Below are 24,169 nucleotides of genomic sequence, written 5' to 3'. Positions count from 1 at the left end.
TAAATTCAGGGAACAAAAGTCCGTTTCTGCATCGTGTAGGATACCGGAACCATTAATATCCTGCAAGAATACACGCTAAACTTGCAAATCATGTGTCAGGGGGCTGGTAATCCTGATGAAATGGTTAGGGTAAAGCGTGCCTTTTGTGGCTAACGAAAGGAGGCGAGAGAAACCGCGGCCGATGGGAATAACTCTACATGTCACATTGAGCACGCTCAGGAGGACCTGGAATTGGTGGGGGGTGGCTTTCTTTTTACTGAGCAAGCAATCGATCTCCTGGCGTAGGAGGAAAATCTTCTCGACTGGTAATCTAAAAGTCATTTTATAAGTGTCAAGCTTGAAATTTGAACTGGACCGACAGTCTTGTCAGTAGACAAAGGGACCCCAATGTACTCTATGAGTGCTGTAAACTGCGCGGCAGGGAGCAGCAAGTATCGGAATCCCTCTGCCCGACAAACAAAAAATCGTCCAGGCAATGGGTCATTGGTTCATTTACTGATTGGCGGGGTCTTAGTGATGGGACCCCCACAGATCATGAGAACAGGGGTCCGATGTACCCCCGAGATGAGCGGAGCAGCTGATCACACAAGTGCGCCCCCCCATTCCTCTCTATGGAGCTGAGGGAGATTGCTGAGCGCCGTACTCAGCGATCTCCATCAGCTCCATAGATATGAAGGGGCCGCCCCATCCACTTACTACAACCAGACAACCCCTTTAGTGTGAACATTGAGAGATAGAACATGAAAAAATCTATTCCAGAAATCACATTGTATAAAATTTATTTGCATTCTGTTGAGATAAACAAGTATTTGATCTCCTACCAACCATTAAGAGCTCCGGCTCCTACAGAGCAGTTATTAAAATATGGATGAAATACACAATGACTCGTGGGGCATCCATGATAAGGAAGGTGAGAGATCAGCCTAAAACTACCGGGTAGGAACTTGTAGCAGCTGGGACCACAGTCACCATGAAAGAAGTAAATGGCTTCTCCCTGTGTGGCTTCTCCCTAGTGTGGCTTCTCTTCTGTATAAAAAGCTCTAAATAAAAGTTACATTTTTGCATGATGTGCAGCAAGACCTGATTTGTGAGCGAAACATTTTCCACATTCAGAACATGAAAATGGCTTCTCCCCTGTGTGAATTCTCTCATGGTTAACAAGGTCTGATTTCTGAATAAAACATTTCCCACATTCTGAACATGAAAATGGCTTCTCCCCTGTGTGAATTTTCTTATGGATTTCAAGACTTTTGTTTATAGAAAAACATTTACCACATATGACACATGAAAATGGCTTCTCTCCTGTGTGAATTCTCTTATGTTTTACAAGTTCTGCTTTTATCCTAAAACTTTTACCACATTCGGGGCATGAAAATGGCTTCTCTCCTGTGTGAATTTTCTGATGGTTTAAAAGTTCTGATTTTATCCTAAAACATTTACAACATTCGGGACATGAAAATGGCTTCTCCCCTGTGTGAATTCTCTGATGCCTAACAAGGCTTGATTTTGCAATAAAAGATTTTCCACATTCTGAACATAAAAATGGTTTCTCTCCTGTGTGAATTCGCTGATGGTTTACAAAATCTTCTTTCCACCTAAAACATTTACCACATTTGGGACATGAATATGGCTTCTCTCCTGTGTGAATTCTCTGATGGTTTACAAAATCTTTTTTCAACCTAAAACATTTACCACATTCGGGACATGAAAATGGCTTCTCTACTGTGTGAATTCTCTGATGGATAACAAGGCTTGATTTCACTGTAAAATATTTTCCACATTCTGAACATGAAAATGGTTTCTCCCCTGTGTGAATTCTCTCATGTTTACAAAGATCTCTTTTCTCTATAAAACCTTTTCCACATACTAAACATAAATATGGCTTCTCTCCCGTGTGAATTCTCTCATGTCTAATAAGTGAAGATTTAAAACTGAAACGTTTATCACATTCTGAACATGAAAACGGCTTCTCTCCTGTGTGAGTTCTCTGATGGTTTACAAGTTCTCTTTTAGTAGTAAAACATTTACCACATTCTGAACATGAAAATGGCTTCTCCCCTGTGTGAATTCTTTGGTGTAGTTTAAGATCTGCTTTATTGGCAAAACATCTGCTGCATTCAGAGAATGAAAATAACTTCTCCCCTGTGTGAATTCTCTGGTGTCTATAAAGATCTTTTTTATCTGTAAAACTTTTGCCACATGCTAAACATAGATATGGCTTCTCTCCCGTGTGAGTTCTCTCATGTCTGATAAGTAATGATTTAAACCTGAAACATTTGACACATTCTGAACATGAAAATGTCTTCTGCCCAGCGGAAGCTCTTAGTTGTCCGTCTCCTCTTTGGCGGCTTCTTTTCTTCCTCTTAGTCTGGGATGTATCAGAACAGAAGCCCAATGTAATAGGATCAGATGATGGGTCATTGCTGGGAATGGCGGAGGGTAAATCCGTCTTTCTGGCGCCATTTTTATATGTATCTTGTGTAATCTCACAATCATCTGCTGTGATATCTGTAGACATCAGATGTTCCTCTGAGCTCTGGGCGATGGCATCTGCCGGGAATAACAGGATCAGTGATTATTACGCTGATAAAATCTCTAATGATAATAATATTTTATACAAGTAGTGGAGACTTGTCCCATGTTGGGCAGAGAGAGGAGAAGAGCGGAGAAATCCGGCCATGGCTTTCTGAGACTGAGTATGTTTGATGGTGGAGCTTTGGAGAATACGAGTTCTCCTCGTCAGACATGATCTTATCCATAATACAGAAAACTCACAACATTTATAGATTTAAGGGAAAGAGGAAGGAAAGAATTGGAGTATAAATTGTTGCAGAGATTGACCCCGACCTCTGACCTGGAAGCCACGAGCAGATAAGAGCCAGCGCTCGCTTGTCGTGCCTCAGCTTTAGTTTATTGCCCTCCGGTTGTATATAAGTTGTCTGTTTATATACCATTCAGGTGTCTTCTAGGTTGTTTAAGATCCTTTGATGACGACTATATTATACATTTCTTTATAGAAAGCTAAAATCTGTCTTGTCCAACATCTCAGTTTTCAGTGTAAATTGTGTAAATTCTACATTTTTATTTATCCTTATGTCCCAACGTATGTTCTTAGTCAGCCTATACTACACCCCTGCACCCCTATACCTCTACATCCCTGCACCCCAATAACTCTACATCCCTGCACCCCTATACCTCTACATCCCTGCACCCCTATACCTCTACATCCATGCACCCCAATAACTCCACATCCATGCACCCCTATACCTCTACATCCCTGCACCCCTATACCTCTACATCCCTGCACCCCTATACCTCTACATCCCTGCATCCCTATACCTCTACATCCCCGCACCCCTATACCTCTACATCCCTGCACCCCTATACCTCTACATCCCTGCACCCCTATACCTCTACATCCTTCACCCCTATACCTCTACATCCCTGCGCCCCTATACCTCTACATCCAAGCCCCCATATACCTCTACATCCCTGCCCCCTATACCTCTACATCCCTGCACCCCTATACCTCTACATCCCTGCACCCCTATACCTCTACATCCTTGCACCCCTATACCTCTACATCCCTGCACCCCTATACCTCTACATCCCTCACCCCTATACCTCTAGATCCCTGCACCCCTATACCTCTACATCCCTGCCCCCCTATACCTCTGCATCCCAATACCTCTACATCCCTGCACCCTTATACCTCTACATCCCTGCACCGTTATACCTCTACATCCCTGCACCCCTATACCTCTACATCCCTCCTCCCTTATACCTCTACATCCCTGCACCCCTATACCTCTACATCCCTGCACCCCTATACCTCTACATCCCTGCACCCCTATACCTCTACATCCCTGCACCCCTATTCCTCTACATCGCTGCACCCATATACCTCTACATCCCTGCACCCCTATACCTCTACATCCCTGACCCCTATACCTCTACATCCCTGCACCCCTATACCTCTACATCCCTGCGCCCCTATACCTCTACATCCAAGCCCCCATATACCTCTACATCCCTGCCCCCTATACCTCTACATCCCTGCACCCCTATACCTCTACATCCCTGCACCCCTATACCTCTACATCCTTGCACCCCTATACCTCTACATCCCTGCACCCCTATACCTCTACATCCCTCACCCCTATACCTCTAGATCCCTGCACCCCTATACCTCTACATCCCTGCCCCCCTATACCTCTGCATCCCAATACCTCTACATCCCTGCACCCTTATACCTCTACATCCCTGCACCGTTATACCTCTACATCCCTGCACCCCTATACCTCTACATCCCTCCTCCCTTATACCTCTACATCCCTGCACCCCTATACCTCTACATCCCTGCACCCCTATACCTCTACATCCCTGCACCCCTATACCTCTACATCCCTGCACCCCTATACCTCTACATCCCTGCACCCCTATACCTCTACATCCCTGCACCCCTATACCTCTACATCCTTGCACCCCTATACCTCTACATCCCTGCACCCCTATACCTCTACATCCCTGACCGCTATATCTCTACATTCCTGCACCCCTATACCTCTACATCCCTGCACCCCTATACCTCTACATCCCTGCACCCCTACACCTCTACATCCCTGCACCCCTATACCTCTACATCCCTGTGCCTCTATACCTCTACATCCCTGCTCCCCTATACCTCTACATCCCTGCACCTCTATACCTCTACATCCCTGCACCCCTATACCTCTATTGAAGAGCGGTGAGTGACGTCCATTTCTCTAACTTCTCGTTACTCGATTGCCTGTGCCATCTATATGCCTAAGGACAGGAGCTCCCCTACACGCATATGTTTTTCTCCATGTCAGGAACTTGGACACAGTTTATATTATACAAGACACGAATCTCTAGAGACTGTTACAGATCTATTATCTGGCTCATAACCCTGAAAACACAATCACCAATCAGGTTCTAGGACACATTTTGGGGAAGAGGAAAGAAAGGAGAACAGAGGAGGAATCAGTTCTAGAAAGTAATGTCTGATAAGTCCATCAGTTCTCACCATCCTGGGGGTCCCCGGCCCCAGCGTCATGTCCTCCTTCCCAGGCTCCCTCCTCCTCCTCCTCCTCCTCTTCTTCTTCTTCCTCCACCTTGGGGATCACCTTCTCCTCAGTGTCACTTCCATCCATGTTAAACTTTGCTACTGGGAAATAAATATGGACATCAATATCTCATGTAAAAATATTTCCCTCCAGAGATACATTAATTTCTGGTGAAGAATAAGAATTTCTATAAGAAAAGCCCCTGGTAAAACATCTACACACCATTCAGTCTATAGATACATACATAGATCTGCTCCGTGTCCAGTCAGGGTCTCAGTCCAAGCTCCTCCAGGTTCTTCCTCCAAGAAGTTCTCCTCATGTGAGTCCTGCTTGGGACTCTTATAGCCCTTGGTCTGCCCCTCTGGGAGATGTCCCACCCTAATGGTGAGAGAACTTCCTCCCATGTAAATGAAGGGCGTCAGTGCCACTTCCTAATCAGCCGGGCCCAGCACTTATGACGCTCTCATTGTTCTCTTTTGTTATGGGTTTATCATCCCCTCCTCAGACAACTGTGAGCAGGATGTGTCTTTCTCATGGAGCTCAATCACTTCATTTACAAGTGTTTACTAGGCCGAATGTCTCTGTGTGATTCCCATCCTCCACCTTAGAGAATGTGTATAAGGGATGGTTATTGTTGTCTCTTCCCCTGGTTCTAGGCCTTTCCCATTGTTTCTGTGAGAGTATCACATCTTACATCTATATATCTGATATTTATACATCACCACAGCTCAGCTTCCATATTGTCCTCTAATCACAATTTACCCCCTGTTAGAGATTTTTATCTGGGTCTCAGACCCCCCATTACATGGTGACTTTCAAATTAAATCTTTCATGGCTCCTGGTACCAGGAGGAGAGAACAAACCCAGAACGCAGACAAGGTTTTTAGCTGCACTCATATCACGCTCTTTATTTCAAAAACCACAGTCATATATCAAAACAGAAAAAGCAGAATTGGGGGGAGTGAAGAAGGAGATAAGAATACTGTAATGCTATTGGCCATAATGAATTTACCAGCACATTCTCGATAAAGGTTGATAGGCCTTGTTCACAGACATGTTTATCTACAGAATGTACAGAGAATGTCCCCAGAACCAAAACATTTATGATAAGAAGGAGAACATACCGAAGGTCAATCATCTCTCACATGTGCCAAGGAGAAACCTTTACACGAAAATGGCTGAATCATGACATTAGCGTGACAATGGTCAGCGAACATGTCCGCTGTATCTACAATGGTGGACAGTGCGCAAGATGGCGTCCGAAACCAGTGCGATCTCCTTAACACCCCCAAATCAGATATCATTGTGTCTGTGCCAGTTTTTCTGTCTTTGGATCGTGTACGTGTATGTATGAAGTGTTTGCGCCATTTTTGTGTCGCGGCTGCACTTTGTCCAACACTTAATAAATCTCTGCACCTATAGAGGTGGGTTGTGCTTAGTCGCAGTTTGCGGCACATTTATTACTACGACTCAGCGCTGTATAATGAAAGTGCACAACCCCCCCCCCCCCATGTCTGTTTCATCATCTAATCTACTCGTTGTGTTACTCAAACATTTCTATCCAGACGCTTATTCTCTGCCATTTCCCATCAGCCCCAATAACTTTATACATCACAGAAGTAACATACAACCCTCACAGATTCTTACAGCTAAAAATACATGACACATATGACACATTTTCTTTTTAACCCTACCAAATACATTTTTGCATTTTAACTTAAATTTTTGGGTGCCGGAGTCTCCACCTGTACATGGACTACATCTTATTGTCCTATTCCTGAGTTGCCATTTTCCCAGAGCCGCCATGACAGTTTCTTCGTAGAAGGATCACACTGGGAACTGCTGAGCTGTGGCTTCACTATTGTAGTTTTTATCTACTATTTTTGCTTATATCCCAAACTGTACAGAGACAGCTAAGAGACGATTACACACCACAGACGGGTGGATACTGCTAGGACCGAACTGTGACCAAACTTTTCTGGTTTTCACTGAATACAACCATTTGACTTCCCCTTCGGTTTGTGTACAATTGGGCAGCAGGAGATTCATTACATGAAATGTGAATGTGCAGCTGGTAAAACCTCTTACACTGTTACCTAGAACTTTCAACCAGAAAAGCCTGACTGTCCCTGAAAACACAATCACCAATCAGGTTCTAGGACACATTTTGGGGAAGAGGAAAGAAAGGAGAACAGAGGAGGATCAGTGCTAGAAAGTAATGACTGATAAGTCCATCAGTACTCACCATCCTGGGGGTCCGTGGCCCCAGCGTCATGTCCTCCTTCCCAGGCTCCCTTCTCCTCCTCCTCCTCTTCTTCCTCCACCTTGGGGATCATCTTCTCCTCAGTGTCACTTCCATCCATGTTAAACTTTGCTACTGGGAAATAAATATGGACATCTACATCTCATGTAAAAATATATAGAATAAGAATTTCTATAAGAAAAGCCCCTGGTAAAACATCTACACACCATTCAGTCTATAGATACATACATAGATCTGCTCTGTGTCCAGTCAGGGTCTCAGTCCAAGCTCCTCCAGGTTCTTCCTCCGAGAAGTTCTCCTCATGTGAGTCCTGCTTGGGTCTCTTATAGCCCTTGGTCTGCCCCTCTGGGAGATGTCCCACCCTAATGGTGAGAGAACTTCCTCCCATGTAAATGAAGGGCGTCGGTGCCACTTCCTAATCAGCCGGGCCCAGCACTTGTGACGCCTCCATTGTTCTCCTTTGTTATGGGTTTATCATCCCCTCCTCAGACAACTGTGGGCAGGATGTGTCTTTCTCATGGAGCTCAATAACTTCATTTACAAGTGTTTACTAGGCCGAATGTCTCTGTGTGACTCCCATCCTCCACCTTAGAGAATGTGTATAAGGGATGGTTATTGTTGTCTCTTCCCCTGGTTCTAGGCCTTTCCCATTGTTTCTGTGAGAGTATCGGTCACATCTTACACTTTGATGAATATAAATCTATATATCTGATATTTATACATCACCACAGCTCAGCTTCCATATTGTCCTCTAAACACAATTTACCCCCAGATCAGATATCTTTGTGTCTGTGCCAGTTTTTCTGTCTTTGGAGCGTGCACGTGTATGTATGAAGTGTTTGCGCCATTTTTGTGTCACGGCTGTAAGATGCAACTGTGTAACTTTCCATAGCAGCGCCGATCGCACCTTATAAATGAACACGGTGACGCGTCGCTATGAATTATCCGGCACAACCTGCACAGGAAGAGGAAAACTGCACCGGGGCAGATGACACCACTTTTATATATCTGGGTCAATGTTATCATCTTTCCCAGTTGATGAATGTCGCACAATTTTTCTGACCTCAGAATATACGTAGAATGTAATTTGTTATTGTGTTTTATTACGGCTCTAGATGTTCTTCATTCATGTCCAGTTTTGGGTCCACTTTCAGACAAATGAACTTTTTCCGAGTTCTGAACCACAAGATGTTTCCAAATATGTCAAAGATACCAGCAATATGTTACCACGTGTAATAATGTGATCTGCCCATAACTCCTCCTTGTATCAACCCATCTCCAACCTATTATTCTGGACCTATAAGATAAAGATATTTGTGTGGGATCTTTCAGATCTCCGTAGATGCAGCAAACAATGTCTGTGTCTCTGCATCATCTAATCTCCTTGTTGTGTTACTCAAACATTTCTATCCAGACGCTTATTCTCTGCCATTTCCCATAAGCCCCAATAACTTTATACATCACAGAAGTAACATACAACCCTCACATATTCTTACAGCTAAAAATACATGACACATAACATAAATGTCACTATATACTGTATACAACCAAATACACAGAGAACACAACCACACAGCGCGGCCTCCTCTCCTGCCTCTCCTGGGGACCCAGTAATGTGGACACCACCACCAAAAATCCCATAGAAATGTGGAAACTCCGGCTTTCTGAATATTCAGTTAAAGCACAAAAAGTGATTTGACCTGGTTACAAATCAACTAATCCACAAGGAATAGCAGAGCTGTCAGCGGGAAGCCTCGTTCTCTCGCCTCCATGACAATTTCTTCGTAGAAGGATCACACTGGGAAGTGGTTTCATGTTAGAGGGGTATATTCTGCTCTGGAGGAGTATAGTTTGGCCTGGGCAATTCCATCCCTAAAGATATACTCTGGTCTGGGTTATTCCATACAAAGAGTTTCCATGGCCCGGCACACGGGATTTATGTCCTGGATTGTGGAAACTCTATTAATGGAATAAGCTGATCCTGTGCAGTGAGAGAAACAGAGGAGCCACTTCTATTATCTACTCACAGGGGTATTACATACAAATACTAAGTACCTCTGGGTCAGACTCTACCCAGGTTTAACCCGGGACAGGGCTACTATGGTCTGTAATATCACGGCTTTACTAAGTGAAATTCCACAATGAATAAATGTCTCTAGATGTTTCATATTTAACATTTGTAGAAACCTGATGGAATATTGACTTTAGCCTCAAAGTTTCCCCTTGTACAACCCCCATGTTCTGTACTCACTCAGTGTATTATTAATGTATCTTATTAATTGCATGAGATCTTCTCATCGGACGTAGTAAGATGGTAGAGAGAGAAATTGTTTCATGGGATGTTGACGAGTTACAGAGTCGTGAGGCAGAATCGTGGTCGGGGACAGGCAGGAGGTCCAGACAAGCAGCACAGGTTCAGCATCAGCGGCAGAGCAGAAGGTCCGGGCAGGCAGTGGAGAAGTGAGAACAGGAACAGAACCGGGGTAACAACAGAAATCAGTTTAATCACACAGGGTAAGGACCACAGCTTTATCAATGGCAGGGAAGCACAAAGAACCAGCGGGCAGAGGGAAGAGATCGGCTATTTATTAGATTGCCAGGTGGCCAGCGCCAATTAGCAGGAGGCAGCGCTGGATCGCGGACAGGTGAGTGATCAATCATTGCTGTCTCGATTGCAACCCATAATGGACGACCAGTTTTGCCATGTATTAAGGGCAATTAAATTATCCTAGCAGCCCTAAAATATTTCATAAAATTTGGGATACAGAAGGCCATAGGGACCAGTACGTGAAACAGATACAACCAGGATAGGCCATCAAAGGCCGGAAACATCAAACATGTGCCGTGGACCACGGGCAACTGCATGAAATCTAATATCTTCCACATGTTTTTCGGAGCTTGACTTTCCAGTGTAAAACTGATCTGGTCTCTATGAACCCGACTAATCAAAAAGAGTTCAATCGGGCAGCCAAAATATAACTGAAAAGTTTAGCATCCAACTTTATAAGAGAAATTCACTTGTTATTGGATAGTTTCTCATTGGGTTTTGGGAATCAAAGCGATTGTGGCTTTAAGAAATGTAGGGGCAAATTCTTTGCCTTTTAAAAGTTGGTTGCAATAAGTGGTAATATGGGGTGTTAAAATGGTCGAAATTTTTTATAATACAGAGAGGAGACCCCATCAGATCCTGGAGCTTTGACTGATTTGAGTTTTGTAACAGTTTGCTCAAACTCCTTGTCTGTTACTTTGGGCATTAAGGAGCTTCCTATCTTCCTTCAGCTGAGAAGGAGTTAATAGTTTGTGCAGATACAGACCTATCATTATTATTCATGAATGGTCACAGGGTGAGAGGTATTTTTACAGAATGTATACGGTATAACATTTTCTATTACATAACATCTCAGCCAGTAACGGTTCATGTTTATGAGCCCAGTTATAATAAGGAGATTCAGGGCTCTCTGATATAATTTAGTGTTCACAAAAGAAGGGTGTGGGTCCTGCACAGCCAATATGCACCGGTTGCCAATACCAGCAATTGTATACAAGAAGAAAGCGTGTCAAGACAACCAAACTATAAACAAAATATCAAACTTTATTTACACATATGCAATTTTGACAAACACTGACCAATTTAAAAACACTTAAAACGTGTAACAAGTACACAAAACAGGACTCAATGGGATGAAAAATGTCCAAGTCATCCCAAGAAAACCACCCTGGCTACAACAAATCTTATCTGGTGTTGATGAATGTACAATAAGAGCTCCCAAAGGGAATCAGCTACATAAGGTGCATGGTAACACAACAGTATAGTAAACTTTTCCTACATAACAATCATAAGAAATGAGGCACTGTGTATCACCCATATATATACAAAATCATGGTAATTTACCAGACAACACCAGACACAGCCAGGGGGTCGTGATGCCCCACGCGTTCTGTCACCTAAAGTGACTTCATCAGGGGAGAGCTATCAGCTGAGTCGGTGTGGCGGCTTTTATAACAGCAGTGGGAGTCCCCTTACCTGCGGGCTGCTCAGTTCACATCCGGTTACTGCACCGGAAGTATCAGATGTTGTAATTACATGTGCGACACAAATAGCGCCAGAAATATTTTTATGCGCACGCGCGACATAAATAGCGCCAGAAATATTTTTATGCGCACGCGCTGTATATTGGAGCGCCTGACTCAGATTTAGGCGCACGGGCAGCGCCAAAATTGAATTGTCCGGCGCATAAATACAAAATTCTCTCTAGTCGACGCATATCGATAGGAGTATAGCAACTCCCACACATATCAACATGGATTCCTACTGAACAAAGTATATAAGCGCGTATTTACAAGTTTTGCACTGATCCAGACACATATGCATACTTCCAAACATGTGATACACATGCAGAGGTCCGTAACGGCGAGCTAAAAGTCCATGACCTATTACTAGAGCGTGCAAATTACAAGCATAGCGCATATTCATATAGATGTTAAAAATACATGTTTATCATGTTAACCTATAGGTACAGAGCAAACCCCCGTTGAGGTACAGTCTGTGGGGACCCCCACTGCCATAAAACCACAGCCGTCACACCTAGTAAATAATGACAGGTAATGGGCGTAGATGGTGCAGATAAGTCAAAAAACATTTCTTTCATATAGTGACAACACAAGTGTGTGATAGTAAATGCATTACAGGTACATTTCAAAATTACAAACAGCAATAATTCTTTAAAATATAAATCAAGGACCACGGAGACAGGCATCAGACCAATTCTGTCGAAGATGGTACCGGGAAACAAAGAAGGAGGAACAGGAGAAGGGTCACTCATCTCGGGTTGTTATAATTTCCGATGAAGTTCCAATGTAATGATATGAGGGACAAATGGGCAATTTTACAGGTCCAGGGTGCAAGGTCTGTTCAACTGAATATTAGTCCTGTAAAGATAAATGTTGGAAGTTTCTATTCCTCAAGGAGGGAAGAGGAGAAGTGGGGCCAAAACAGGTAAGATGTAATCCCAAGGTTATGCTAAGACAGAAAGAGGATTGAAGAGAGGAAAGAAGAAAAAGTACCAATATGAAGTAAAATCCTGGGCCAAGAATATCCCCTGTACCTCCAAAGAAGATAAGTGTGTGTATAGAAAAATGATGATCACCGTGCTACAAGATATTCCTGAGAACCGTGTAATATAAGAATAAACTGATGTGCTCGTTAGGAGCGACCAATGGTCCCAAAGCATGTGAAAAAACGTGTGAAAAGTTGTGAAAAGATGTGTGGAAAATTAGACACTAAATAGTGAATGTGGATCAACCGTACTGTGAAAAAAGTGATTAAGTAATATTTATGTGAAAAAATCAATTAAGGGAGGGAGAGACCTCCGCTATACACCCAAAACATAAAGTGAGATGCATAACCAATATGTCATACTTACCAGGCTTCTAATGGCAGATGTATCGAAGAGTTGACGTTCTATTTCTGCTTATAAAAGCCTGTGAAGAGAAGGTCTTCGTTAATGCCCCGAGGGGCCAAACTCCCCAGCCTGAAGATCCATCTAGCCTCTCTGCGTAAGAGTTCAGGTACCAAGTTTCCACCCCGGATCGAGGGGCGAATCATGTCCAGGGCCACCACTTTGAGTCCCTGTGTCCTACCTGAATGGTGTGTGCGAAAGTGCATCGCAACAGTCGACAAGGTCTTCCCCTGTGAGAAGCTGGATTCTGTGTTGTTGATTGTAGACAGATGCTGTTGTATTCTCTTACGCAGTTGTTGAGTTGTTTGTCCCACGTACAGTTTTTGGCAAGGGCAGATGAGTGCATAGATAACATTAGTAGATTTGTAGTTAATATAGTGGCGTAGAGGAACCTTCTCGAAGCCGGGCACATTCAGGTGGTTCTTGGAGACCTGCATAAGGGGACAGACAGAACAGTCACCACAGGGGAAAGATCTCCTCAGTCTCATCCCCGTACCAATTGGGACCGTTGGTCAAGATTTGTTGTAGCCAGGGTGGTTTTCTTGGGATGACTTGGACATTTTTCATCCCATTGAGTCCTGTTTTGTGTACTTGTTACACGTTTTAAGTGTTTTTAAATTGGTCAGTGTTTGTCAAAATTGCATATGTGTAAATAAAGTTTGATATTTTGTTTATAGTTTGGTTGTCTTGACACGCTTTCTTCTTGTATACAATTGCTGATATAATTTAGTGGTCGTTATGGCATAATGCACATAAAGTAACGGGGCCTCTGATGAGCCAGAACTAGGCATGGCAGCTTGTGTTTTCCCTTAATACCAGAAGTGATAGAGATTAGCCGTAACACCCATTTTATGGTTATGTGGCCTAGCACTTGTCGATGGTCACGGTGCTTGGTACCAGGAATGGAGGCCTCATCCACAGCCTGGCAGGTCTCCGGCAGAGTGTTGTCTGACACCGTCCGCTGCCGATTGGATGGTGAAAGAGAAGATTAGCATATTTACACCCCCTCCACCCGTGCTGCAGCTCCTCCTCTCCGACGATACAGAAGATTTAATAGTCAGACACAGGGCTTATACCTCAGGAACGGAGGGGGCTAGGAGAAAAACTCTAACAGCCCCTGAATCAGTGTGCAAGCCCCTACATTCTGGTATGTTAGATTTCATAAGTTTTGGGTGGTGAAAGGTCTTCTTTAATGAAACTCTATTGCATGGAGAGGGATTTAGTTTAGCAACACCAGGTTTAACCCTTGCATTGGCAGAGGTGTTGCACGCTGCTTACGGATACCGCAGCCTTTGTTGGATGTCTGTCTACAAGGAGTGCAAGGTCTGCTCCGTCTCTCAGGTTCTCTTTAAGATATTCTGAAAGCATTGTTCCACTGCAACATTACTATCTGCTCCCCGGTAGGGGCCATGAGGGAATAACTTTAGATTTTAAGTCATGATGTTCATAAAATCTCTGAATGCTCCACTGAGGTTGAAAACAGGTTCTCTGTACTAGATGATGATGTTGAAGTGTAAGAAAGCTGCCCATAGGAGATTGTGACCCTGTGGGACAAAACTGACATAATACAGGAGTAATGTTAGTTTTGTAGGGATATGTGAGAAGGTTATGAGGTTATGAACCCAACAGCTTTTATTGAGGACGGTTCTTACAAAAGTTTGGAAGGAAGTTCTATCCCAGATTTTTTCATTTGAGAGGATGCATAGAGTGTTACCCCACCCCATTCCACCAAACCATCGTCCTAGCCTGATATTATCCCTTTTGTAAAGATTCATTCCATCATATGGAGTAACGCAAGACATCATTGTGACCGGGCAATAAATATCGCTAAGGCGTCTCCATTTCTACGCTACTCTCTATATGTCAGGAGCAGAAGAGCCAATGTTTCCTCTTTGGTTACTTTTGTAACCATTTTTTATTAAAATGCAAGCAAATTTAATAAAGACATATCTGATGAAAAAGAGAAATAAAAACTAAGATCTATAGTAAATTATCACAAAGTAATAGCTGTAGCTAGGAATTCCCTCTGACTTACTCATGTGCCTTGTAATGATGAAGCTCATTATCTCCAAACACTTTTATCTTAATAATTGCCTTCGATCTTCTGATGAGATGAGATGCTGGAGAGGGAAGTTTTACACGGGATGTTCACAACCATAATCACTGTCAAGGAGCAGAGTCTTGTAACATGGATGAAAATAAGACCTTATAGTATGATCTTCCCAGTAAGTCACGTGCATGGAGGGATTTGCATTTCCTATTGTTCAGGATGTGAAATCAGTAGGGAATCACCGGGAGACATTCAGCCTAGTAAATACTTGTAAATGGAGATATTTAGCTCCATCGGGAAGTCCTGGCCACATTTGTTTGGGGAAAGGGAATGATAAACCCATAACAAAGGAGAACACTCAGGGCATGATAAGTGCTCGGCCTGGCTGATAGCAAACGTCACCGACACCCTTCATTTACATGGGGGGAAGATCTTTCATCATTAGGTACGGTATCTCCAAGAGGGGACAGACCAAGGGCTATAAGAGACCAGAGCAGGACCCACATGGGAGAACTTCTTGGTGGAAGATCTTACTGGAGGAGCTTGGACTAAGAGACTGAGACACAGAATGGAGAGAGAAAAGGTCCAGATATGTGCGGAGGAGGGAGCCTGGGAAGGAGGACATGACGCTGGGGCCAGGGACCCCCAGGATGGTGAGTACTGATGGACTTATCAGTCATTACTTTTTAGATCTGATTCCTCTTCTGTTTCCCTTCCTGCAATTATCCTTTCCCATGATGTGTCCATGAACCTGATCAGTGGTAACGTAGTCAGGACATTGAGCTGTGGGAGAGGAGGCAGTAATCTCCATACATGTGCAGTGTATATGTGCAGTACATGTCCTGATAGTGTGTAATATATGAGGTTATGTGTACCCATGTGCATATGTACAAGTCATGGATCTAAACATGTGTATACATAAACTCTTGTACAACACAACACATTCTACTGCGTTATTTCATATTAACAGAAAATATTGAGCTCTGTATTTTTACCTGGGATGAGGGTTAGTTGTACATGTCAGCATTATTCACCTGTACCACGTATAGCAGTGTTATCTGTGTGTACAGCTAGTTGGCTCTGGTGTCTGGGGTGTTTGTGGTGTGTTGCATTTTTGCGGTGTCTGTGCTCAAGGCCTCCATGGACATTATCTGAATCCATCATTTTTAGCAGCTTAAAGTGTAACCATAATTTAACAAAGCTTTCTTATTGGTGCAGAGGTATAGGGGTGCAGGGATGTAGAGGAATAGGGGTGCAGGGATGTAGAGGTGTAGGGGTGCAGGGATGTAGAGGTATAGGGGTGCAGGGATGTAGAGGTATAGGGGTGCAGGGATGTAGAGGTATAGGGGTGCAGGGGTGCAGAGGTATAGGGGTGCAGGGGTGTAGAGGCATAGGGGCGCAGGGATGTAGAGATATAGAGGTGCAGAGATGTAGAGGTATAGGGGTGCAGGGGTGTAGAGGTATAGGGGTGCAGGGATGTAGAGGTATATGGGTGCAGGGATGTAGAGGTATATGGGTGCAGGGATGTTGAGGTATAGGGGCGCAGGGATGTAGAGGTATAGGGGGGCAGGTGCAGGGATGTAGAGGTATAGGGGTGCAGTTATGTAGAGGTATAGGGGTGCAGGGATGTAGAGGTATAGGGGTGCAGGGATGTAGTGGTATATGGGTGCAGGGATGTAGTGGTATAGGGGTGCAGGGATGTAGTGGTATAGGGGTGCAGTTATGTAGAGGTACAGGGGTGCAGGGATGTAGTGGTATATGGGTGCAGGGATGTAGTGGTATAGGGGTGCAGGGATGTAGTGGTATAGGGGTGCAGGGATGTAGAGGTATATGGGTGCAGAGATGTAGAGGTATAGGGGTGCAGGGATGTAGAGGTATAGGGGGGCAGGTGCAGGGATGTAGAGTTATAGGGGTGCAGGAATGAAGAGGTATAGGGGCGCAGGGATGTAGAGGTATAGGGGCGCAGGGATGTAGAGGTATAGGGGTGCAGGGATGTAGAGGTATAGGGGTGCAGGGATGTAGAGGTATAGGGGTGCAGGGATGTAGAGGTATAGGGGTGCAGGGATGTTGAGGTATAGGGGTGCAGGAATGAAGAGGTATAGGGGCGCAGGGATGTAGAGGTATAGGGGCGCAGGGATGTAGAGGTATAGGGGCGCAGGGATGTAGAGGTATAGGGGTGCAGGGATATAGGGGTGCAGGGATGTAGAGGTATAGGGGTGCAGGGATGTAGAGGTATAGGGGTGCAGGGATGTAGAGGTATAGGGGTGCAGGGATGTTGAGGTATAGGGTTGCAGGGATGTAGAGGTATAGGGGTGCAGGGATGTAGCGGTATAGGGGCGCAGGGATGTAGAGGAATAGGGGTGCAGAGATGTAGAGGTATAGGGGGCAGGGATGTAGAGGTATAGGGGGCAGGGGTGTAGAGGTATAGGGGTGCAAGGATATAGAGGTATAGGGGGCAGGGGTGTAGAGGTATAGGGGTGCAGAGATGTAGAGGTATAGGGGTGCAGGGATGTAGTGGTATATGGGTGCAGGGTTGTAGTGGTATGTGGGTGCAGGGATGTAGTGGTATAGGGGTGCAGGGATGTAGTGGTATAGGGGTGCAGGGATGTAGAGGTATAGGGGTGCAGGGATGTAGAGGTATAGGGGTGCAGGGATGTAGAGGTATAGGGGTGCAGGGATGTAGAGGTATAGAATATAGTTCTGCTTTGTGTTCTGCATCCACTGTCCTATAGTATAAAAGTAATATATTAATACTGATTCATAATCATAATATATTAAGGGTTTTAAATTGAAATCAGATCTGTGCTAAGAGTTCACACAAAAGAGAAGATGTTTTTGTGCTCAAATCACAGCTGATTAGACTTGAGAGATGAAATAGAAATGGTATAAAATATTAATATCATCAGAGATTTGATCCAATTTGACCCTATTGTCCCCAGCAGATAACGTCACCTCCGGCTCAGAGGAACATCTGATATGTCCTGATATTATAGCTGATGATTCAAGCTCAGCCCTTCACAACAATGATCTATCATCGGATTCTGGTACATTGGGCATCGGTTCTGAGAAATCACAGACTAATAGACAACGTCCAAGAAGTCACCCCAGGGAGAAGCCATTTTCATTTTTAGAATGTGGAAAAGATTTTAATCACAAATCACGCCTTGTTATACACGAGAGAACTCACACAGGAGAGGAACCATTTTCATGTTCACAATGTAGCAAAGGTTTTAATCACAAATCACATCTTGTTGTGCATGAGAGAACTCACACAGGGGAGAAGCCATTTCCATGCCCCGAATGTGGCAAATGTTTTATTCGGAAATCAGTTCTTGTCGAACACGAGCGAATCCACACAGGGGTAAAGCCGTTTTCCTGCACAGAATGTGGTAAATGTTTTATTCAGAAATCAGCTCTTATTACACATAGGAGAATTCACACAGGGGAGAAGCCATTTTCATGTTCTGAATGTGGCAAATGTTTTTCTCTAAATGGGGTGCTCAAAATACATAAGAGAATTCACACAGGGGAGAAAACATTTTTGTGTTCTGAGTGTGGCAAAAGTTTTAATAATAAGGCAGATCTTGTTAAACATGAGAGAATTCACACAGGGGAGAAGCCATTTTCATGCTCACAATGTGGCAAATGTTTTATTCAGAAATCGGGTCTTATTGAACATAAGAAAATCCACACAGGAGAGAAGCCGTATTCATGTACAGTATGTGGGAAATGTTTTACATGGAAATCACATCTCAACAGACATCAAAGAATCCACACAGGCCAGAAAGCATGTTAACGTTCAGAAAGTGATAAGTGTTTATATAATGAGATATAAAATAAACCACACGGGGAGAAGTCATGTTCATTTTTTTTTTATCAACATTTGTAAATGATTTATAAAGAATTATATGAAATGTATCAACCAATAAACTACAGGCAGTCCCCGGGTTACATACAAGATAGGGACTGTAGGTTTGTTCTTAAGTTGAATTTGTATGTAAGTCGGAACTGTATACTTTATCATTGTAACCCCCAGCCAAATTTTTTTTTGGTCTCTGTGACAATTGAATTTTAAAAATGTTGGATTTTCATTAGAACCTGGATTCATAATAAAGCTTCATTGTAGACACCAGTGATATCTGTTACAGCTGTTTATTGTAGCCTAAGGATAAAGTTCAGTAAATTTGTAACTAGGGGTCGTATGTAAGTCAGGTGTTCTTAGGTAGGGGACCGCCTGTACACATGAAAAAAGTTGGAGGACTTCGACAATCGTAATACATATACAGAGAAGCAGAGAAAAATGTAGATAAAGGAACCACCTGAATTTTTACCTAAGTAACAAAGAACATTGGAGGGAATTTTTTATCGGCTTTCTACCCGTTTTTGGCAGATTTTTTTAGCCATATTTATGAGGTATCGCCGCCACAATATTGTTCCTCTTCACAATCCTCATGCCTTTTGTTTGGTACCTGAATTTGGGCGCAACTTGTGAACCCAACGCGTTTCCTGTGCTTCTAGGTTCCCAACACTTTTTTAGCCACATTTTTTAGCATCCAATTAGACAAGCTAAAAGCTGTTGACCAGGTTCTATTTCACCTACATAAATGTGGAGCAAGTTCAGAACCTTTTCGGTTGTGTGCCAAGTCATTCAGCTCCTGTGCCAAAATCTAACATCCCAATCTAAAAATTGGACAATTTGTGCTCCGGAATACCAGACCTTTCACCGCTATGAATGAATGCCCCCATTGTATTCTATCAGTGAAGTTTATGTAAAAAGAAGCCAAACTTATTCAAATAGGCCCATACACTCTTCTTGTATTCAGCACCACATAGTGTGAGGATGGACTCTGCGTGTTATGGAAATCCATTCCCGGATTTGCTCCTCAGCCCTCCCCAACATCTCCACACACTTGTGACGTCCCACCGGTTTTTAATCTACAAATTCACTTGCCTTTATTTTTGACATTTTTAGGTTCTAATTGATCAGAGACGTGGCCATTTATGATCCCTGGTTAAGGGGGCTGTTCCTCAACATGTGGGAGCCATATTGTATTCAGAATATCACCCTTGTCCATGTGTCTCCAGTAGATGTTACTTTTGGGTTAAGGTTTCTCTCTGGGCAATATCACACTATAGGATAACGCCGAGGTGAGGTCCATAAGAACACACAAATATCATAAAGGTCCTGGCACCTCTAACTCCTAATACTAGGTTAAATATCAAGTACCTCAATATCATTGTCCCACAACCACAGTAGAAACTCTCTTGCCACAAGTATCTCTCCCTTATCAAGATTCTTCTCCTGGTGTAACCACTTGAGGCCATTTGTCCCACATGGGAGTTGTTTGCAGGAGCTATCTTGGGTAGCGTGAGGTAAGTCATGGTTTTAAAGAAACTATATAGTATATTGTTAGAGATTTTTATCTGGGTCTCAGACCCCCCATTGCATGGTGACTTTCAAATTAAATCTTTCATGGCTCCTGGTACCAGGAGGAGAGAACAAACCCAAGACGCAGACACGGTCTTTAGCTGCACCCAAATCACACTCTTTATTTCAAAAACCACAGTCATATATCAAAACAGAAAAAGCAGAATTGGGGGGGGGGGTGTGTGTGAAGAAGAAGTTAAGAATACTGTAATGCTATTGGCCATAATGAATTTACCAGCACATTCTCAGAAAAGGTTGATAGGCCTCGTTCACAGACATGTTTATACTAATTTCCCTGAGGAGAAGGAGATAAGCTGGCGCTAGAACCAAGATATATAACAAAAGATGAAGGACAGACTGGCTTCTCATTAAATGTCAAGGGAATTAGTTGGCAGGCGAGCAAACAGGTTACAAAAAAATGAAGTTTGAATCATGACCTTAGCTGGACAGTGCTTGACCCCCAGCTAATACTTAAAATGGCTTCTGTTTGGTTCCTTTCTCCAAGATGGCCACCATAGAGAAATATATCATTAACAATATCAACCATCCAAAATTATCTGTTTATGTCCCTTAATCATTTAAATAGCAAATAGAGCAAAAACTGCCTGTAGAGTGGAACATTAAAATCTCAAATCTTTATTTATTACAAAAACTAGGCCCATGAAAAATAACCAAAAAGAGCCTTACACTAGATCTGTGCAATTACAGACTTAGGTAACTCCTCTGGGGAAAGTGTGCCAGTCATATACATATGAACTTGGGTAAGAGGGATAATGTGTCACCTCACTAATTACCCTGATTATGTTGCAGTGCTAGTTGAATTGGAGACTGGTCACACGCTTCCATATATCAGCCCATTGGAGGACCTACTAAAGTGCTAGAACGGAGCCAGTAGGAAGGATTCCCTTCAATTGTATCTCTTGGCTCATGTTCCTATACATAAAACCCTTGAAAGCGGCTTGTTACAATATTCTCACGGCACAGCAGTACACCTAACGCATTTCCCTGCTATTGGTAAGCTTAGCAGTTCATCAGAGGTGTGAAGTGGATTATATAGAAGCACCTGAGCCACAGCGTTCCATATCGCACCGATACTATGACCCTCTTGTATTTGTCAATGCGTTATGCTGTCAAGGTTAGTGGTGTTAGCAAGTTAGTGCATCAGTTCAGAGCCGGGATGCTGTATAAATTTAGACCCTATCTAACTGGCTCATAGTTATTACACATAACACTCGCTAAGTATCTAGACAGGATGCTGGCTCTAGTTGGGCCGCGCATCTAGCATGCACGAGCGGCTATTTATAGCCTAAGCTCCGCCCACCAAAAGAGGGCTTGACCAATGCGGCTTCACTCAGCCACCATCAATACTCTATGTACTAGTGACGAATCGGAGATGTCACCAAAGTAGGAGCGCCCCGATCCACCAGTCACCAGAGTCGTGGTGAAGTCTGCACCCACCTGAATACAGGCCAATCCCCCATTCCATAGCGTAGGCACCCGGATACCAACTGTTGCTTAGAGACGTTTACATTGCAGACCTGGATGGTAAGTATCTACTTTACACCAGTGAAAACACACAATTAGGCTTTTTATTAAACCAGGAAAGTGAATTCTGGATGAAGACAAAATCGAAGCAAGGACACCATAATAAAAATAAATCAGTATAACAAAAAGGATGATGCACCCATATCTAATGTAATGCCCTCAGTGTCATAAACCATCAGCCTGACTGATAAGAAAGTGGGACCAACACCCTTCATTTACATGGGGGAGCTTTTTGAGACAAGAAGGGGCAGACCAAGGTGTATAAGAGACGCAAGCAGGACTCACATGGGTGAACTTCTTGGTGGAAGATCTTACTGGAGGAGCTTAGACTAAGAGACTGAGACACAGAATGGAGAGACAGCAGGTCCAGATATGTGCGGAGGAGGGAGTCTGGGAAGGAGGACATGACGCTGGTGCCAGGGACCCCCCAGAATGGTGAGTACTGACAGCCTTTATTGTTTTTGTGAAATGATTTCTCCTCTGTCCCATTATTTCTATATCCACTACCACAAAATGTTTCCAAGAACCTGGTACATGTGTTGGATGTGAATATCTGTTATATCCAGTGTATATGAACCAGTAATTTCCATAAATAAAGGATGTGTACATGTGCAGAATATGTGTGTGGAAGTGACAGCGCCAATCAAAGATGCTGTGGCTCTTTAAATCTTCGAGTGGTGGTGCACGGCCAGGAAGGGAGAGGTCATGGAGAGGTAAGTGCGGGCCAGTGGATGGGGCAGTGCCATGGAGAGGGGCACTGTTATGCCCGCAATCTGTGACATGGATCGCAAGGGCACTTGTGACAGTACCCTTCCCCCTTCGGCCTCCCCCTCTTCTTGGTCCCAAGAAACCTCTGGAGGAGACTTTGACCCAAAATATTCTCTTCAGGCTCCCAGGATCTCTACTCAGGCCTCAACCCCTTCCAGTCTACAAGGAAGAACCGCCTAACTCTCACCCCTTCATGTCCAACACCTCCTTGACTTCATAGACATCAGTAGAGTAAGCCTCAGGAAGAGGAGAATGTTTTGAGAAGCGGTTCAAGACGGCTGGCTTCAGGAGAGAGACATGGACACCGGGTTGATGTGCTTGATTACCTCAAAGGAACCAAGGAACCGGGGACCAAGCTTGTAGCTGGGTATCTTTAGCGGACGTATCTGGAGGATAATTACACCTTGTCACCCAGAGAGAAGACAGGAGGAGCTCGATGCTTCTTATCAGCCTGGTTTCTGATGGCCACGCCTCCTTAATTGGACAAGTCGAAAAAGTGCCAAAAAACTGTCTAAAAGCCTTGATAAATGTGGCGCAAGGCATTATAGACAGTGTTTTTGGCACAAAACCACCAGAATTGTGGTGCAAGTGGGTTTATAAATCCCATCTTGTTCAGCATGAGAGAATTCACACAGGGTAGAAGCGGTTTGTGTTTACAATGTGACAAATGGTTAATGGTTAGATAGTCTTTAACGGAGTGTTTTTTCGCTCATTTCTCGCTCTCCGTCTTCAAAAATCCATAGCTTTTTCATTTTTTCGTGTACTGAGCTGTTTGAGGACTGATTTTCTGTGAAACAAATTTTACTTCTCTGTGGCATTATTTATTATTCCATGGCAAGCACTAGGAAACTGGAAAAAAATTCCAGATGTGGAAAAGTTGGGCAACAAAAAGTGTTTCAGTCACTTTCTTGTGGGCTCAGTTTTTACGACTTTTACGTTACGCTCCTCTGCTTTATTCTTTGCTTTGGTACTATCACAGAGATACCAAATTTACATAGGTATTATTGCCTTTTAATACATTTTAAAATATTAAACAGACGTGTATGAAAAAGAAAAAAAATTTCTCCATCTTCTGAAGCGAATAACTTTTTCACAATTTGGTGTACAGAGCTGTGTGAGGTGTCATTTTTTGCCCCCTGTCTATGGTAATGGTAGAAACTCTTCTCCTCTAGGTGTAGAGGATAACCCCTGTATATGGTGATGGTAGATCATCCTCTCCTCTAGGTGTAGAGGATGCCCCTGTCTATGGTGTTGGTAGAACCGCCTCTCCTCTAGGTGTAGAGGATTCCCCCTGTCTATGGTGATGGTAGAACCTCCTCTCCTCTAGGTGTAGAGGATGTCCACTGTCTATGGTGATGGTAGAACCTCCTCTCCTCTAGGTGTAGAGGATGCCTCCAGTCTATGGTGATGGTAGAACCTCCTCTCCTCTAGGTGTAGAGGATGCCCCCTGTCTATGGTGATGGTAGAACCTCCTCTCCTCTAGGTGTAGAGGATGCCCCCTGTCTATGGTGATGGTAGAACCTCCTCTCCTCTAGGTGTAGAGGATGCCCCCTGTCTATGGTGATAGTA

General features: G+C 43.7%; 2 protein-coding genes across 2 annotated transcripts in view; one reads left to right on the top strand and one right to left on the bottom strand.

Annotated features, from left to right (window-relative positions):
• Positions 1 to 24,169, top strand: part of LOC140075964 (uncharacterized) — a 484,965-nt gene that overhangs the window by 442,617 nt on the left and 18,179 nt on the right. Inside the window, exon 2 of the mRNA XM_072122421.1 lies at positions 17,968 to 18,646. Within this exon, the coding sequence (XP_071978522.1) occupies positions 17,968 to 18,646 (679 nt within the window). The remainder of the gene's footprint in view (positions 1 to 17,967; positions 18,647 to 24,169) is intronic.
• On the bottom strand, positions 821 to 14,177 carry LOC140075546 (uncharacterized). The gene is made up of 4 exons (XM_072121625.1): positions 14,088 to 14,177; positions 12,991 to 13,240; positions 1,926 to 2,550; positions 821 to 1,763 (listed from the first exon to the last, which is right to left on the bottom strand). The coding sequence occupies exons 1-4, from the start codon at positions 14,175 to 14,177 to the stop codon at positions 1,052 to 1,054; spliced, it is 1,677 nt and encodes a 558-aa protein (XP_071977726.1). The 3' UTR covers positions 821 to 1,051.

This window comes from Engystomops pustulosus, chromosome 8 (genome assembly GCF_040894005.1).
Source record: "Engystomops pustulosus chromosome 8, aEngPut4.maternal, whole genome shotgun sequence".
NCBI classification, from domain to species: Eukaryota; Metazoa; Chordata; class Amphibia; order Anura; family Leptodactylidae; genus Engystomops; species Engystomops pustulosus.
Note: the sequence above shows the minus strand (reverse complement) of the source record. Positions and strands in the feature narration are given on the sequence as shown.